The sequence below is a fragment of the Austrofundulus limnaeus genome, unplaced genomic scaffold (assembly GCF_001266775.1).
Source record: "Austrofundulus limnaeus strain Quisiro unplaced genomic scaffold, Austrofundulus_limnaeus-1.0 Scaffold131, whole genome shotgun sequence".
Taxonomy (NCBI): domain Eukaryota; kingdom Metazoa; phylum Chordata; class Actinopteri; order Cyprinodontiformes; family Rivulidae; genus Austrofundulus; species Austrofundulus limnaeus.
In genome coordinates this window covers 731,836-750,450 of record NW_013952533.1, presented here as the reverse complement: position 1 = coordinate 750,450, position 18,615 = coordinate 731,836, and the positions used below count along the sequence as shown (strand labels likewise).

General features: G+C 37.1%; 1 protein-coding gene across 1 annotated transcript in view; it reads left to right on the top strand.

Moving 5' to 3' along the window:
- Positions 1 to 18,615, top strand: part of ntrk3b (neurotrophic tyrosine kinase, receptor, type 3b) — a gene marked incomplete at its 5' end in the record, with an annotated part of 265,513 nt that overhangs the window by 126,538 nt on the left and 120,360 nt on the right. The window contains 3 exon segments of the mRNA XM_014015557.1: positions 5,255 to 5,409; positions 5,814 to 5,956; positions 8,839 to 8,980. Coding sequence (XP_013871011.1) covers positions 5,255 to 5,409; positions 5,814 to 5,956; positions 8,839 to 8,980 — 440 coding nt within the window.

The following is an 18,615-nucleotide window of genomic DNA, read 5'->3' as shown; positions in this document are numbered from 1 at the left end:
ATTTATCTCAGTCCTTTTTACATTAAGCTAAAGCTTGGTGTGGTAGAAGTCATCTTCAACACCATGTAGCAAAATTTGTCCGACCCAGTTCTGGCCCACACAAACACCAACGCTTGGCAAACATACCACAAAGAATGGCGGCCCAGATGTGATTTGCCAGAGGTGGTCCATGCATGGCCCAGCACCACATAAACCAAATCACAAATGAGTCATTTGTGGCATGCCATCTTTAAAACAGTGCCATCATTGCAGATCTGGCCCACACCTGTCTGCTATGTGGGAAACTGAGCTAACAAATCTCTTGAAATCCTTATTTAAATTATTGCATTCCATCAAGGAGAACTATTTATATTATAACAATAAATAATGCAAATTTACATGCAACACTAATACATTGTCCTTCTGGAGTTAGTTGTGTTAGGTTTTCTTTACTGTTTCCAGCTCTGATGGTTATGGAGCCGTGGTTAGGCTTGTCCTCCTGATTTTTAACTTCAGCTGCCTCTTTTCTGTCTGTATGCACAGCGTCAGTCTTTTTGTCTTGAAACACCTTCGGATATAAATTTATATTTTTTTTCCCACTGCATGAAAAAAAAAACTGGTCTGTGGCAGAAGAGTGTGAGAAAAGGAAAAGTGTGAATTGTGTAAGTCTCATGCTCAGTGCATGAGCTTTGGCAGCTCTGGCTGATGTCTCCATTTCCACGGGACTAAAGAAAAAAACCCAGCTGTCTTGTTCTGAAGTGTTTGAAATTAGATGTGTGAACTCAAGTTTATATTTGCTCGAACCCTGAAAGGGTGCCTTAAAGACTTTCAGAAAGACTTGCTTTAGCTATAACCTACTCATCTTGATGCAAAAATACAACAAACAGAAGCACCCAATCAAATATTAGATCTGTGATACTGTGGTGAAACGGTGTCACAAAGAGTTAATAAACTTACAGCACGTAAAAAACCTGACAAATCGAAGGAAGACTAAGCGGTGCGTTTGAGCTGAGATTAAAGCCAGTGTGCAACTTCGAGTTTTCTTATTGTTTGTGATCTGCGACTCCAAAGCCAAAGCACCTGTGTTTACATTTCCCAGAAAGAACAGCCTCCAGTGGTGATCATTACGTCTCTTCAGGAGTAGCAGGGTGGACTGTTAGCCAGCTTCAAGGAAACACCATGCTGCTAGCTAGCTCTCTGTATCCAAGGTCACACCGCTGTTTGCTTTGGTTTCTTTCTCCATCTAATCTGCTCTCCTTCAGACATTTATCAGCTTCCAGCTGTCAGTTAGCTCTTTGCCTTTGTTGTTTCTTTGCCTGCTCTGGTTTTAGTACTGTAACTTTGACTGCAGTTTGCTGCGTGGGTATTTTTAAAAAATGCAGGGTTGTCTCTTTTTTCAGCTGTAGAGAATCTCTGCAGATGCCAATCAGCTCTGCCCAGAGGCATGTGGTTATTATTAATAATCACCATAATTACAGTGGAAGGGGGAAAACCCCGGCTGTATCGCTCTACTGGCTTTCACTCCCATGCGGTTTGCTGACTCAGCAATCAATGAAAACCTTTCACCTTGAAATGTGCACCTCTGCCTTGGTCTTTACCACATTTTCCTTAGAAATCATAAGGTTGGTCACTGATTTTGGTATCCAATCTGAAGGTTTGTGAACATGATGAATACACTTGCATCTGTAAAATAGTTTATTTGAATTAAATTGCTAATTATCTTCAATTCATATGAGTAAGTTTACAGTTTACTTTTTTTATTTTATATATTGATCAAATTACAACATTGGTTTTTAATTCTTTTTAGACCTTTAAGACATACAGACAATCACAATCAGAATCAGTTTTACTGCCATTGTCAGTGATAAACACAGGAGCTTGCGTTTAAGAACACCCATTCTTATTACACGCATAACAAACATCTGGGAGAATGGATTCAATACATTTGTTTTTTTGTTTGTTTGTTTTTTTAGATTTTACCTTTATTAAATCTGTTTAATGTATGAGGTCATCAACAGCATTTGCTTATAGGGTTAAAGTTTCTCAATCATTTAGTGTGGATTTCAAGATCTTTCTTCTAATTATGACCAAGCTGTTTAATTTGTTTGAGGTCCGGCTGCCAAAAACAGATGTTATTTTTTTTTCTGTTTTCTTTCATTCTTTTTTGTTTGTTGATTTATTTTCAGAATAATTGAAAAAAGGTTCAACTTTCTCTATTTTACTGAGAAAATTCCATTTCTAAACTTGTAGAACACAACAAATATGATAAATGTCAAAATTAAAAAAAGATAAATATCACAATTTTGAGCTGACTGCTTCTAACCGTATAAAAGCCCACTACACTCTACACAGTCTTTAGGACCTGTTAGAATGTGCTCGGATCACAGTAAAATTGTACAGCATCCTTCAGTGTTAATTGGTAATTGTGGTGCTGTTTCACTCCAAGTACTCAGTTAACTTGTTGCTGGTTATTTGTCACATATCTGAGAAAATGTCTCTGATAATTAGTTGTCTGAGAGCTAATGGAAGAAATGTATATTGTTTGAAAGATGAATTTTCAAGGTATTTTTATGAAAAATATGGAATGGTTCAATGATGCTAGATCATCAAAACAGGACTAAAAGCAGCTTAGAGCTCATTTAGTGAAACAAATTAGTGTCATCCTTAAATATCCAGCTATTATAATGACAGCCTTGGTTAGTTTAAAGGATAAATTGTCATTCAAAGTGGGAATATTATGCAAAATCGATTTTTTGAGCTTTATATCATGTTATAATGTCATTCCCTCATCAGAAACACACCCAGAGTGTTGTTTTGATTCATTCATGCRTGTTAGAGAGATCCTTGAACCTCCTGTGGTAGCCATGTGGTGCTTCCTAAATGCTTGYTGGTACAAAGCACCTCCTATTTACTCAAAGATAATACGTGGAACAGCCACCGCACTACAGAGCACCCCTCCCCCGTGCCTCCCTACACAGCTCCATTATAGTGGCAGCAACACTTAACTGCATGTCTGTTGAGCTTGTAATACTAATTGTTTATCAGTCCAGTCCTTTTTGGTTTAAAGCATGCCTTCATCATGCATTGAATTTTTGAATGCCAAGGAGGTGACTATTCTTTTTTTTCTTTACAAAAGTGGTTGGACTTATATTCTACAAAAGGTTGTAAACCGCACAAACCATTGTTGTGAAGACATGCTAAAGTGGGAGTGTCATAAACAGCAGGAGGTTCTTAATCAGACAGAGGCCCATTCCGTGGTGTGTAGATAGTCTATGCAAAGTCAAATTTATTGTTGATACATACAGCATTTTCATTACAACTGAARGAAACAAAGTTACTCAATTGTTGCATAAAATTGAACTATGTGGCTGGAAACTAATTTAATGAGTAGGAAGGTCTGTTTTCACTACAAAATATAGTCAAGCAGTCCCAGAGATCCACCTGTTGGACTCTCTTCTGCAGACTTTATAAGCACACTGGACTCTGCTCATACATTATYCATCACTTCTGCAATCTCTCATTGACCTTTGTCAAGGGCATTTGGGCAGACATTCATCTTGACAAAATTGGCCAATCACAACTTCCAAATGGAACATATGCAAAATGCAAAGGTGTCGTACAGAGTTGAATAATGTGGCTTTTTGCTTCACATTGCAGTGAAGATGAAATATATAGACAGAAACCTAATGATACTTGTCTGCTGCTAATGCAGCCTGAGACTGATCGCCTGCTTCCTTCATGTCTGATAACAAGAGCAGATCTCACCATTAGAAAACATTAGGAAACATAAATCTGTGGTGGCCTTTTTTTTTTTTTTTTTGAGGTCTCACTATGATTTAGATGTCTGATCTTTCTAGTCTTTTTTTCTTCTAAATGATGAAATTATGGATGTGGGCATTGTTAATGATATAGATAAAAATGGTTGCTTTGATGCTGGTTTGTCTGCTCTCATTCCTCATGTGAAAACACTAAAGTGATTTTTTTTTCTTGCATACAAGGCATATAATCAATGACCACATTCAACAAGAACTCAAGTTCCTTTCTTCTTGGCTATTGCATATTTTGACAAGAATGTCTTTGTATTAACAGTAAATTAAGTTACCTTTGAAAATAGTTACCTGTTGAAAGTYATCAATTCTCAAGTTTTTTTGTGGATATTCGATATAATAAAAAAATACGTTACATTAAACACTTTTAAAAAGAYTTATTGTGAACAGTATGATCATACAGCAGCTCAGAACTAAAAAAAAAAACTATTAAGCTGCAGGTCACCTCCACTTCAGAAGTGTACAAAATGTTAAATAAAAAATGCAGAATGTCTGTGGCAAAATATGAAAAGAAAACAAAATTTGTGGTTTAAATCAATAGTTACCTACTCCCCCCCACCAAAAGCTCCCTTTTCTAACTTCAAGCCAAGCTGAGCACCCCCACTCCTCGTTCCTCCCCATGTCGTTTATAACATTCATAAACACAAATGTATAAACATATGTTTGAACCTCATAGTAATTTATGTGAGCAAATCACAACTAAAGCTGTGCTGAATCTAAACCATCAAATAATACAATATGAATATTAAGTTTACTTCTCTAAAATATTACAGTCAATAACAGTCAACATTAATCCAAATTTTATTAGAATTAGGCATTTGCCTGATGCTAATTAGCTGTTACTATACTGTCTAAACCCATAGAAAACTGCTTGCATAATGCTAATTTGTCCAGAACATTCATGCAGGAAAAAAAAAATCTTAAAAAAACTAATCTACACAGTTACACWAATGTTTAATATTGCTGTAACAAACAATTTACCATGTTTGGTATTTAACTGTAAATGTGGAAATTTTCTTGTGATTTTTTTAGACTTTTGTTTCTTTTAGTGGCGGTAAAGTCACTTCTGGTTTTGTCAATGTTAATTCTATTTTTACACAGTGTAATGGGTTAAGGAAAGCAACCCCTAGAGCCCCATGATGGAATGGAGGTAGTTAAACCTTCATCCCTTTATCAAAATAAAATAATAAGGTGGCTAGTTACAAACATTTTTGGAAAATAAAAAAAGAAGAACTGAGTTTTACAGAGTTTTAATTATTTAAATTGATTCATTTCGGTGATTTTTATTTATATGCAGTAAATTGATATTTTCACAACCTCTGCATGGTTATTTATTAGGAATAAACTGGCTCAGAGTGAAACACTAACATGGATCTTGTTTCTTGTGAAATTGATGTGCTGCTGTTGCTGTTGTCATCAGTGCTGCTGCTTCTCGGTTGTATTTCCAGACGTCTGGATGGAGTGGTGTTTGAATGCAGCTGCGACATCCGCTGGATCCAGCTGTGGCAGCAGAGGGGAGAGGCAGGGCTTCACACGCAGCAGCTGTACTGCAGGAACGGAGCCTCCAAGATACGACTGCACAACATGTACATCAACAACTGTGGTAAGAAAACAGGGTGAAGGAGGTGGAGGAGGAGTATAAAAAGGAAAATACAAAGCATGAGCAGGGAAAAGGAAAGGAAAAGGTCACAAATCAGGAGACAAGTTGAGATAGAAAGAGGAGGAGGAGTGGCAGAGTTCAGCAGGTGGATGTGATGAGGAGCTGTGTGTTGAGTCTCACAGACTCTGCAGTGCTACATCTATGTGGTGACTCATCCTTGATACACCTGCTGTGTTCACCAKTGTCTCTTTTGTGCTAATGTTTTAATAAAGGTGATTATTATATAAGATGAATAATTGATTTAATGTCAAAATTTATGAGCACTGAAAGTGACACTTGCATGTCAGCATGAACATAAACTGTTTTAAATCTGTGATTTTTCTTTTGTTGTTGTTGTTGTTTTTCAGACCTCCCAGAGATAAGTGTGAGCCACAGCAGTGTTTTGGTGACAGAGGGGGACAATGTGACGGTGAGCTGCAACGGCTCAGGATCACCGCTGCCTGAAGTGGACTGGACTGTCGGCAGCCTGCACTCCATCAACACACACCTGGTCAGAAACGCACACGCTTTGCTATCACTGAAAATAACTAGAAGAAAAACACATACAATATTTAAGATATAGAGTTTTAACTATGCTAATTAACTAAAACTATTTAAGAACCATTTATATTTTCAATTGTCAAAAGCTGCATTGCTTTTTTCTTCTTTCTTTTGTTTTGCCCTCTTATTTTGATCAGTTTCCTTCAAGCATGTCTTGTTTGACTCAAGGTGTTGTCAAATCGAAGGAATCCTGTCAATTTATATTCAGACCACTTTATTCAAATTCAGTTTGAGAATTAGTCATAATGCCTGCCCCTGCTCTTTATTTAGAAGATTTTGAACAAAATTTATTTGGACTGGCTTTGAGCTGATTAAGTCTAGTAATGCTAGAGTTTATTCATTTTTTATTTTTTTCTTACTAAACTTTTATAAGTGTAGTCATTTTCCTTCCTGGTTGAACATTTTTTGTCTCTATGCTGTYCAGTGCTTGTACAGTGTGTGAAGTTTGATTGCTGGTGAATAATRTTACAATTTGAGGCTGTTGGACACCAGGAGGACAGCTCTGAACTGAAGGACCTGTCAGAACTTGGTCAGATTAAAACAGATATTAGTGATGATTGCCAATCCTATGTTAAAGCTGCCTGTGAGTTTGAACCAGAAGTCTCACAAAAACAGTGTTGTAAAATATTTTCAGCACTACATCTCATTTGTGTGTTTACTCCCATTTGTGTGCATATTTATTACTAGTTTAYTGTGTTTTGCTCATTAATCCATTTGATGTTTTTTTAGGATACTAAATTTTAAGCACTATCATTGTCTTTAAATTGGGCCTTAAAAGGTGAGCCATTACATTCAAATCAAATTATTATTTTTCTTATTTTATTGTCCCATCAACAGCTACTACACTAGTCATTTGCCGATTTCAAGTGTGATTAAACTGATGTGATTTTTTTTCCAATATGCGTGATAGAGGAACAACAGTTTTGACCGTAACAAAGGGATGCCTGAATATACAACATAGTTGAGGTTTAATTAAGCCTGCATTACTGTTGGTTTAAAATTTCATTTTACTCTGTCAAAAACTCCAGACTCATGTTGAGAAAGTTTTCAAATCACTCAAAAATGTTTTCTTATTTAATAAAGGATCAATTCCCTCCATACCCAATGACAACCCTGCTGTGCCATAAACAGTCATTCAGAGCATGGGATTCTTTTTTTCAGGGTTTTGGCAATGTCTTCAGTGGTGTATTAAGAACACAATGGGCTTCTTGTTTGGTGTAATAGAGCATGACAAGTTCAAAATAGCTTTAAAATTCACAAAACTTTCATAGCAATGCTGTGGTGGTTTATCACTGTGGCATCAATGTTTTGGGTGTCCTGGTGAGGCATGGTATTATTTATGATGCAGGGTTCACGTGCACCGGCATGGCTTGGTCATTGTGATTTTGAAGCAGGACTGGTCACACTGGTATCAAGTCTAGGCTTCAGCTGTGGTTTTTAAAACAACTTAGTGCAGACCTGTGTCAGCAGTACCATATTAGACTAGCATGATCTTCCAACACTAAGCTACAGGACCTGGGGTATGGGTGTGGATGTATAGAGTGGTTTTGACAAGAAAATGTATGACTGACATATATTTTTCAAGTTTGCGGCAATCTTGCCACATTCTAGTAGGCCATGAATGTCATGGAGAGGGTAGCGGGGTTGTCATCGTGTGTGAAGGGGGCATTAGATGTATCAGACTGGTTTGAAAAGATGAACAGTGAGAGCAAGCCTCGCTCTGTGATTTACTGTCTGGAATCTTAAGTATTTGGTTAATGTCATGTGGGAATCATAAAAAAATTGCTACTGATCAGTATAAAGCAAAAAATTGACAGAGTTTCACAAAGATAAATGCAAATGTGAATGATTGCACTCATCACTCCTCTTCAAATGCTAAGCTATTAAGCATGCTAGGTGCTAGCTCCAATGGACTTTTGTTTTTAAAAAAACAAACTCAGCCCATTTTAAGAAAAATAGTCAACAAAGTTTTCTGACATTACACCAAGATGTACTTTCTTTGTGGTCTTTAAAAAAAATCCTAAATTCTTAAAAAAATATCCCAAATTAGACTCTGTAATAAATAAATGTTTGTCCAATGAGTTTTTACATTCTGTTTTCTGATTGCTCCTTCTAAATTAATCAATTCTGGCTCCACAAAAGGACCAAAATGTTGATGAATTCCTAATTGACACAAATTTCTTCAGAACAGTGACTCACAAACTACTTGATGTTGGACATACTTTTTATGCACAGTTTATCGATTTCTAGAATAATTCCCTGATCAGAAAAAAGCCACTTTTGTTGAACTGAATTCCCTCTCAGACCTTCAGTACGCCTGACTCCCTGACACCAACTCCAGGTCTCAGAACTGCAAAGAAACAGCAAGAAATTGAAGTGAGGTTTACATTTAGGATTAATAATCATCAGTAAATTTACGGATTAAAGTCATGTCAGCCTTACACATACATGTACTGTAATAATATGAGTGTGTCAGTGAGAACCAGACCGACTGAATGAAGACAGGAAATGGATTATTATATTTGGCCACCTGAAGTGCTCAAATATAGGTCTAATATACATTTCAACCTGCCTCCTGCTGTGCTAAACCTATTTTAGTAAGACCCCCTGGATCAGTGAGGTGGTTAATTCCCACATCTAGTCTGTGCTTCTTGACTGCATTCAGTTTCCTTCAACAGGATTTTAACTAATGAATAATTAACCTTAGTTTTAATGAGGTAATTAAAATTTCAACCCCCAGCAGTGTAATAAAATGGGCTTTGCAGTGTATTGTTCACGTACCTAGCAGTGTTTCTCTTCTCTTCATCTGTATCTCCTCATTTCTGCTAACAGTCGAATGTTTACTGGCCGAACATCCACTCCATCAACCTGACGCTTTTCAACATCAGCCGAGACGACAACAACTTCCAGCTGACCTGCATCGCAGAGAATGTGGTGGGAATGACCAACTCCTCAATCCAGCTTAATGTACAGTGTGAGTTGGATGTTTTCCATATTTAGGTCAATTAAAATGTGTTTAAGGAACTGTCCGGCTGAAAGTAAAAGACCAAAGACATTTTTTTTTAGAAAATTGGACCAGATAACTGCTCCAAAGCTTAAATTTGTGTAACAGGAAGAGAGCATCATCTTAATAGGTAAAACTTTGTAGCACTTTCAATTCCAGTACAGTAATTTACTGCTGTTTGAGTTAAATAAAGATGAGTATGTTGACTGAATACATTTACTCATACTAATTAGTTTGATAAATTATATAATTTACATAACTGCTCATGGTTATTTTCATTGGGAATATATAAAAAAACATTTGGATGTAGCATTTTGTTTTACTTGAAATGTAGTTATGCATTTTGCTAATCTGGAGACATAAAAGTGGGTAATATAAAAAAGAAAAATAATATTTGGCCTTTTTGTGCTATTTGAAGACATGTAATACGTAAATGTTAGTTTGGCTTTAAACAGAAATCTTAACTGCAAACAGCCTTTACTATGGCCACCTTGGATTATTTAAAATGTACTAAACTTAATACGTAAATATCATCATCATGTTAAAATAAGGAGAAGATGGATTTTGACTGAGACAGCCTTAATCCTGCTCATATCCCTACAGTCGCATTTTGTCAGTCACAGCGAGGTCCCACCTTAAAGCACATCCTGCTTTATTGTCTGTTTTACTTTAAATGAGAGCCTAATTTACAAAGTTATTATCGTGCTGTGTTGAAGAACACTTGAGGCTAGTGATTAGGGAAGTCTTCACTGAAGCTTTAAGTCAAGAAAGAAGACAAACTGATTTTTTTTTTCCTTTTCCAACCAGAGAAGTCTCTTTCCCAGGTCACTAACAGGAACTTGAAAGAGTTTGRCCCTTGCACTGGTTTTATTTTTTCAGACCTGGAGGCTGCAACTATCTTTTAAAAACACACATCCCACAAAGCAGACAAATGTGGGCCAGATCTGGTTCAAGCTGGCACTGTTGGCTGACTGCTGGCATGGTTTGTTAATTGAATGTAAGCCAGGTCTGGCCCTGCTGGCACTGTTTTTAAGATGTCACATGCTTTGTTGTGGTTTGGTATATGTGGCCCAAATCTGATAGTGTCACAACTGGCCCAGACGTGGTTTTGTTCATGTGGTGTTGGTCCATGCATTGACCACCTTTGTAAARTAAAACAGATCTAGGCCACTAAAGAGCCAAAATTCTTTGCGGTATCTGGGACAACTGATTGTGTGGGCCAGAACTGGGCCAGACAAATTTTGCTACTGACTTTAATCAAAACAATCTCAAATGGGTTTAAAAGCAACTTTCTGATGTTAAAGAATAAATTACAATATTTCAGTGTATTGTATAACAGCATCAACTCAAATCTACAGTAACTGGCTGGGAGACTGTTTCCGTTTCTTTGAAGGATTTTTACAGCTACTTAATCACAGCCTTCAATAAAGTGCTATTTAAAAAAACATTTTGATGAAATATGTATCAAGCATGTTCTTTTTGTCCCAAGAGACACACACAACTCTATATTCAATGTTTTTGAATCAAAAACATGGTAAGTATTTATTAAAGGGGCACTATCATGTAAATTCAACTTTTTTGAGTTTTATATCGTGTTATAATGTTATCTTCTCATCAAAAATATGCCCAGAAGCTTGCTTTGACTCATTCATACATGTTTGAGAAATCTGGTAGTGTTCGGACGCAGCCACTGCCAGGCAGGGGGGCAAAAATGACCAGTTGGGCCTTTTGGGATCAGCTCCTCCTCTGGGCTGTGTCTCCAAGCTGAGCTTCCTCATCACAGAGCACACACACACACACACACACCAGGCCCTGTGCTGAAATGGGTGGGACATAAGCGGAAGGAAGTTCTTAAAGAGACAGAGGCCAGTTTCAAGGCTTTTAGATACAGATGTGATAAGAAGTCAAATTATTTTATATTTAAACATATAAACAACATTTTAATAACAGCTAAAGGTGACATACTGTAGTTACTTTTGTTATGGTATAGAATTTAAANGTGTGTGTGTGTGTGTGTGTGTGTGTGTGTGTGTTTGCATGTTACCATCATATCTTATGACCCACTTGACAGATTTTATAGCTAATCAACCTTAGCAAATAAAGAAATGACTGTGCCTTGGTTATTTCACAATTATTGGTTGAAAATTTATTATTTTTACACCATTTTACTGAAACAAAAAATGACCTGTTTCAAAAAAGTTATTTTTTTCCAAACATCTCATATTTTACACCCAGTGCACAGCATAGTCACTAGTGTTTATCAGTAATATAGAATAGCTCTTAAATTCAGCCAAGCAACAAAGCAGTAAAATGTTTATAAAGGGTTTATTTCAAATCCTTTGGAAATGTTATGAATGCTAGGTTTTCCGAACGCCTGACAATTTTTATTTGCGTGAAATGTATTTTTATGGCAACATTGATGGGCTGAAATTTATCATGTATTAATACAGTCAGAGAGAATAATTTAGATCAGGAAAAAAAAAACTCCTTTGTCAAGCAGAGCGACCAAATTATGCAGGTACATTTAAAATGCAATGAGGTGTTGCACAGTTACAAACCAAGTGAAATTGATGTAGCCAATTAGCAAGAATCTACCCTCCAGCCCACATGAAAGTTCAGCCTTGATGTGAGCGGAAAGAGAGAAGGAAGCCAAGGAAAAAAAATATATATATATATATATATATATATAACATTCCATGCAGTATTCCTTACTGTATCAGGGTTTGCAGCTGATCACTTTTTTAAATAATACTTTTGATCATAAATGCAGAAAAACTATACCTTAATTTAAGGAACAGCCAAGTTTGGTTTTGAGACCTTGCTGTGGACCATGAACCACTAAATGGCGGGCCTTGAGAAGAAATACAGAAACAAAATTTATATAAAAAACTATTTCTGTAACAGTTATAGAAATATTGAAATAMACATTACAACGATAGATAAAGAGTTTGATGAGATTCTTTGTTATAAGACTGATAAATATTGTCACAATGTTTGCTTTGGGTTACAAAAAGGAAGTGTTTGAGAAAAGCAGCTTCAGTCAGTCACTTTTTACAGGTACAAAAGAAAGACATGCAGTCAGCACGACATCAGTATTGTTGTGTCTCAGCAGTTTTGTTTTGGTTATTAAATCTTATTTGCTCACCTGTCATAGCTCCACTGAAAACAACTGGTTTCCTAAAATGTGAAACCATGTTGCTCTGTTGCTGAAGGCGTTAATCAGTGAAGCCTGCTGGTGCAGTGATTACTTGCAGTGAAATCTTGTTACCTACCACTGTGCTATAGAGGCTTATCCACATTTGGTAACCCCGGTTCATCTGGGTCTGCAGAGGTTTGGGTAAATAAATCTGTCTGAATCAGGCATCCAGGTTACCAAAGGACACATTTTCTAAGATTGAGAACATGTAGGTTTAAGGTCCTGAATGTTAACACCAGGAATTCATGAGTCAAGACTGTTTCAACCCTGCATCTAATATGATTTATTTAATACATATTATAGTAAAAGTTTACATATCTGAACRATGCCCACTGCTAATAAATACAGTTTAAAGCATATCTTTTATTGCCTGTAGCTAAAAAGCTAAAAAGAACAAATAATGGGTTTACCCATTCCCTACCTTGTGGAACAGTTTTTTTGGCATCCATACCTACTTGTGGGGACCTAATGTTACTTAAGGAGACCTGACTGGTACTTATGGGGACCCAAGTCTAGTCCCCATAAGGGGAAATGCTGTTGATGGGTCGAGGAATAAGTTTAGGACTAAGGTGTAAATTGAATTTAGGTTAGTTTTAGGGTCAAGTAGGTACCTGTGAGGTTAGCCTTAGGGTTGGTGGTCAGGGTTAGGCTGTAGAAAATAATGGAAGTCAATGACAGGTCCCCATAAAGATAGCTGTACCAGATTGTGTGTGTGTGTGTGTGTGTGTGTGTGTGTGTGTGTGNGTGTGTGTGTGTGTGTGTGTGTGTGTGTGTGTGTTTGCATGTTACCATCATATCTTATGACCCACTTGACAGATTTTATAGCTAATCAACCTTAGCAAATAAAGAAATGACTGTGCCTTGGTTATTTCACAATTATTGGTTGAAAATTTATTATTTTTACACCATTTTACTGAAACAAAAAATGACCTGTTTCAAAAAAGTTATTTTTTTCCAAACATCTCATATTTTACACCCAGTGCACAGCATAGTCACTAGTGTTTATCAGTAATATAGAATAGCTCTTAAATTCAGCCAAGCAACAAAGCAGTAAAATGTTTATAAAGGGTTTATTTCAAATCCTTTGGAAATGTTATGAATGCTAGGTTTTCCGAACGCCTGACAATTTTTATTTGCGTGAAATGTATTTTTATGGCAACATTGATGGGCTGAAATTTATCATGTATTAATACAGTCAGAGAGAATAATTTAGATCAGGAAAAAAAAAACTCCTTTGTCAAGCAGAGCGACCAAATTATGCAGGTACATTTAAAATGCAATGAGGTGTTGCACAGTTACAAACCAAGTGAAATTGATGTAGCCAATTAGCAAGAATCTACCCTCCAGCCCACATGAAAGTTCAGCCTTGATGTGAGCGGAAAGAGAGAAGGAAGCCAAGGAAAAAAAATATATATATATAAAAATCTAACCCTGAGCAATGATAAAGCAATGATTTTGTAACCATCAGAATGTCAGAATGTTCCACTAACATTCAGACTATGAATTACAGCATGTATTTCAGCTCTTACATAAGTCTGCCCAGTGGATTGGCCCTGGGCRTGTTTGGGACAGACTGTTTTTAAAGCAAATATTTATCAAAGGTGCCTGACATTTTTCTTTTTGTAGCAAGCTTCCTCTTGTAGAGCGCAATCTATTGTTGCTGTTTGCAATGCATCACGCTACAGGACAGGGGAGATTTGTCAACAATTCAGGCACTCCCTGCTGGAGCCGAGTTGCCGAGGCTCCACGTAGAATGACAGATTGACTTTGCAACATCATGTCTTCGGGGCTTCCTTTACATGGACACTCAATGGATGCATGTCTCCAGGCACTTCTATTTTTTCCTCCCTTTTTCCTGTTGACACTCTGCTGGTGCAGCAAATTAACTTATTAATTTTTCACCACATGCTCTGATGGTAATTACATTTCCTCCCCTGTGCAGCCTTTTGTCTCTGGAAATGTCATAAAATAGCTTAAACTGCTGCTCTGATTAGGGAGTAATCTGACTGACAGCGAAATTACCAGCCATCAAGTGACAGTCTCTGCATTCAAAGATGAGCTTGCTATTTTAGCAAAAGTGTAATTAGCCACAATGCAAGTTCTGCAGGCACATTGTTCTGCTGTCGTCACGAACAATTGCAGCTCTGCAGCAATGTGGATCTACTCGGCTCGCCTTGTTTTCTTTCTTTTAGTGCCGTACGCACTGTACATCCTCTGATTAATAATGCAGCACACATTTACACCAGGGTTAGTGGTTCTTTTCTTGCAACATAAGCAAGACATTAGCTTTAACAAAAGCTTGTACAACCCCAGTTCCGCAAAAGTTAGAACTTTGTGTAAAATGTAAATAACAGATTGAGATGATTTGCAAATCCCCATTTTTTATTCACAAGAAAACACAGTGAACATATCAGAGTTTTAAAGGGGATATCAGGCTTTTAAATCCTTCATTTTCACATTTAAATCATTCATTTATGTTTTATAAAAAGTAGAACTGCAATGCTTTGGTCTGAAATTCCTCATTCTTAGGTAGACTCCTTTCACTCCTGTTTTGAGGTCATAACAAACAAAAAAAAGTATTGTGATTGTTTTTTAAATAAGGTTATTTAGAATTTTAAGGCAGTATTGAAACTAAAGTGGAACAGAGCTATGTTTACTACTGTGAAGCATCCCCTTCTCTTTTACCAACAATGCATGTCTATCAAATTCTGAATGGAGACTGCCCATTCTTGTTTGATGTAGGATTCTAGCTGTTAAAAAGTGCTGCTTTCAGTTTCACGATTCTCAATATATTTTCAATTTGTTGAGAGGTCTGGACTGCAGGCAGGTCAGTTCAGCACCTTGACTCTTCTGCAGTGTGTGGTTTCAGCAATGTCTTGCACCCCTACACCAGCTGGGAGGCAAGCTTTTGCACTGAAGGAAATTTTGTAACTGATTAATTGAATGTTAGATTCAGTTTTGTATTTTATACTTTCTGATCATTTCAGCCTGTAAAGTTAAAGCAAAGTGTTGGTGTGTGTGTTACCATATGTTCTTTATTTAGTCTAAACAAAACGAGTTACGTTCTGACGTCTGACATAAAAGGTAACACCTCCAGAGGTTAGGGTTACATGAACATTATAAGGTCAATTCATTATATTAGTAGAAGGAAGTTGTCAGTGTGCTGCAGAGTCTCTGATTCAGAGCAGGGCAGCTGTGGGTTAGTTTTTGGTTCAGCCCAAGGTTTTACACTGAGGCCTGTGTACTGGGAACCTGATTGGAGTCAGAAGATTGAAAATAAAGTTAAGAAGAAATCCAGCTGTCTCCTGTTTATTCGGACATACCATTTTGAACAACACATTTTCCCTACAGCACTGTGTGCAGATGTCAGGCCAAATTGTTCCTTTCCTGTTTAGTATGGAGCACAGTCAACTTCAAATTTTGWTTAATCTAATCACAGTTTTCTACTTTGTCTTAGTTCATTTTTATTGACCCAGAAAAGACAGCAGCTTTTCTAAATGGTGTTCACATATGGCTCTTTTTTGCATGATAGAGCTTTAAAMACAGGCAACCACTTTTGCGAATCATTGCGTTCTATTTTTTTAGGTTCACTTTAAAAAGTATCAATATTTTTTTTTAAATTGAAGCTGTAAATAACAAGCAAGTGGTCTGAATTCAGCCTGCCCTGTGCTGCCTCTGACAGTTTAAAATCTTAATCACAGCATGCTTCAGCCCAGAGGGAGTATGTGCTAATATCAATGCCATGATCCTGCTGYCCCCCTGTCACCACCAGTTATGATCTGTATCTGCAGTCTGCCTGGAACGTGACATTTGCAACACACAAGTGTTAACACCCGATAACRTTGCACAACTAGCCTTGTATTCAGACTTCTCCCTGATCAAAGACGTGTAGTTATCAAAGCTTGTCATCTGCGTGGACAGTACGAGGACGCCGCGGTCGTGTGGACGAACACGCAGCGCAGTAATGACTTGCATTGTATTGTATTGACTGAGACTGGGCTGACAGCCACGCTGAAGGGGGGAGGGAGATCAGTMCCTGACTTGTCTATCAAAAGCATAATTATTATTTTTTTCTCCTCTCAGATTTCTCCTTCTCGTTGAGCCTTACTTCTGTCTTTTTTTCCTTTTACTCTTATCTTTTCTCCTCCATGCGCTCTAAATCACAGCTCTGCATACGCCCCCGCGCCAACCCGTTCACACACACAAGCCTTTGCCTTTGGATCAGCTGAATGACTTCCTTGTAATATTGTCTGTCACCGAATGAATTTATGAAATGACAGCTTCCAAACACCAGTAAATAGTTTGTTCATGTCTTTACTTGAAGAATATTATTTGCTTTGAAAACACAAGCTCTCGATGACAGAGATGACAGTTAATTTGAATAAAATCGTTTGTAATTGACTGGWCGAGGTGTATCCCTTGATGAGAAAGTGTTTAAAAGCTTGACTGGGACATTTATTGACCTTTGCTATTGGTGAAAAAGGGGGACAATGTTTTAGCCCATGTCTGTGAGCATGTGTGTGTGTTCGTTAGTCTGCTGTGTTAGCAAAATATATCATGAACCAGTCCAAGGATTTTAAAGGAACATGCAATTGAAATCAATGTTTTAGCTGTTGAATGCCTTTTGTTGTGTACTTGGAGTCTCTAGGAGTGCAAAAAGTTGAATTTAGTTTTTCACGGTGCTGCATTGATATATTTATATTCCCTTCATTCTCCTCAGGCTCTGGGTCAGACTCTGGCTTCAACATGTAAGGTTGGATGGGCAAGTCTTTCCTTGTTAACATCTCTTAATTAATTTGTAAATAAAAATGCTTTCTGTGCCACTATATTATTGTAACCCCTCTATCAAACTCAAACAGACCAGTCTAGAAGCTGGAGGGGAACAGAGTGTGATGTGCCTCATTTGGAATTAAAGGAACAGCATCAAAATGAGTTGATCTGAGACACACCTCAGAAAATGGCTGAAAAAAGTGGAGCTACAAAAAGGAGGAATTCATACCAAAGCATTGCAGTTCCYCTTAATGTAGACCCCAACTGAATGGTTTGAATGTGAAAAAGAAGGCTCTAAAAGCACAATGGTCYGCATGCAAGAATGTGTTTGTATTCTTATCCTAAATTTATTTTACTTTTGTTCGTATGAAGGCTTCGTACGAAGGGTTCGTATGAACATGCCATGTCAGATTAAACAAACTCTTCTATCTTCAGGAAAAAAAATGTGTGAATGAGCTGCGTAAACGGATGAATGTGTATCAGGTGCTCGTGCACAGGGAGAGGTGATTAGCATGATCTACCACCCCAAAAACACCAAATAAGGCTATGTTTCCTGCCACACATATCAGGAAGTGTCCATTCATAAATGACATCGCAAAATAAAAAAGAAGAACTTTATGAGTTCGTAGATTGAAGTTCTGCTCTCGGAGATCCAGAAAAAAATGTAATTTTTAGCAGCGTCAGACCTGCTAAAGCCAAAGAATGAAATGACTGCTGGTAATGTAGTGTCTCCTGTGGGTCGTATACAGTCACAGAAATAAAAATCTAAATCATATTAATCTCTCTCTGTAGTCCTACTCTGGTTTTTCTTTGGTCAAATATATATATTTTTAATTTGTGTAAACAACTGTGTTACATAGGTTTCATTTATTCAGAAGAAGAGCAGTCGCACACTGCTACCCCCACCTGGCCGTCTACCCCCTGCCGACTGTCGTGGTGTCAGACGTGGTTCCGAAAAAAAGCGTTTTAAAATATCACCAAATTTCAATTAATACATAATTTAAGTTGTTTCTTGGTTTGAGATCTTCATAGTAATATTGTAGTGTTATACAACAGCATGAAGAGGCAATTTAATTTAATTGAACCAATTTATGTTGCTAGTTACATTTAAAATCTAATTCCAATTCAAATAGAATAGCCTATTGTCAATACAATTATGGAGTGTGATTTATTTTCAACTCAAAATATCTTTAAACTAACGAAATATAAAGTTACTAATGAGAAAAATGTGCCTGGATGAAAGCAGACTGACTGCTCGTAAAATATACGACAGATCTGGACCACTCGTGAATTTTGTTCATATCTGAAAAAAAATCTTACAATACAAGAAAATTGGTGAATGCCACAAATTCTCCTAAATCACTCATACGCACAACTTAAGAACAAATCTGTTTGTACGAACAGTTCTTACATGAGGCCCAGTATGTCTACTTTAATTAAACTCTCAGTAATTAATCACTGTGTATACATCTACAACTGAATAACTTTTGGAATCAGTTCATTTTTAGATGGTTATCACAGCTAATGCTTACTTTAACAAACTGAAGCGCAACAGCAGACACATTGGGCCTCATGCAAGAACATGTTCGTATTCTTATCCTAAATTTCTCCTACTTTTGTTCGTACAAAGGGTTCGTAC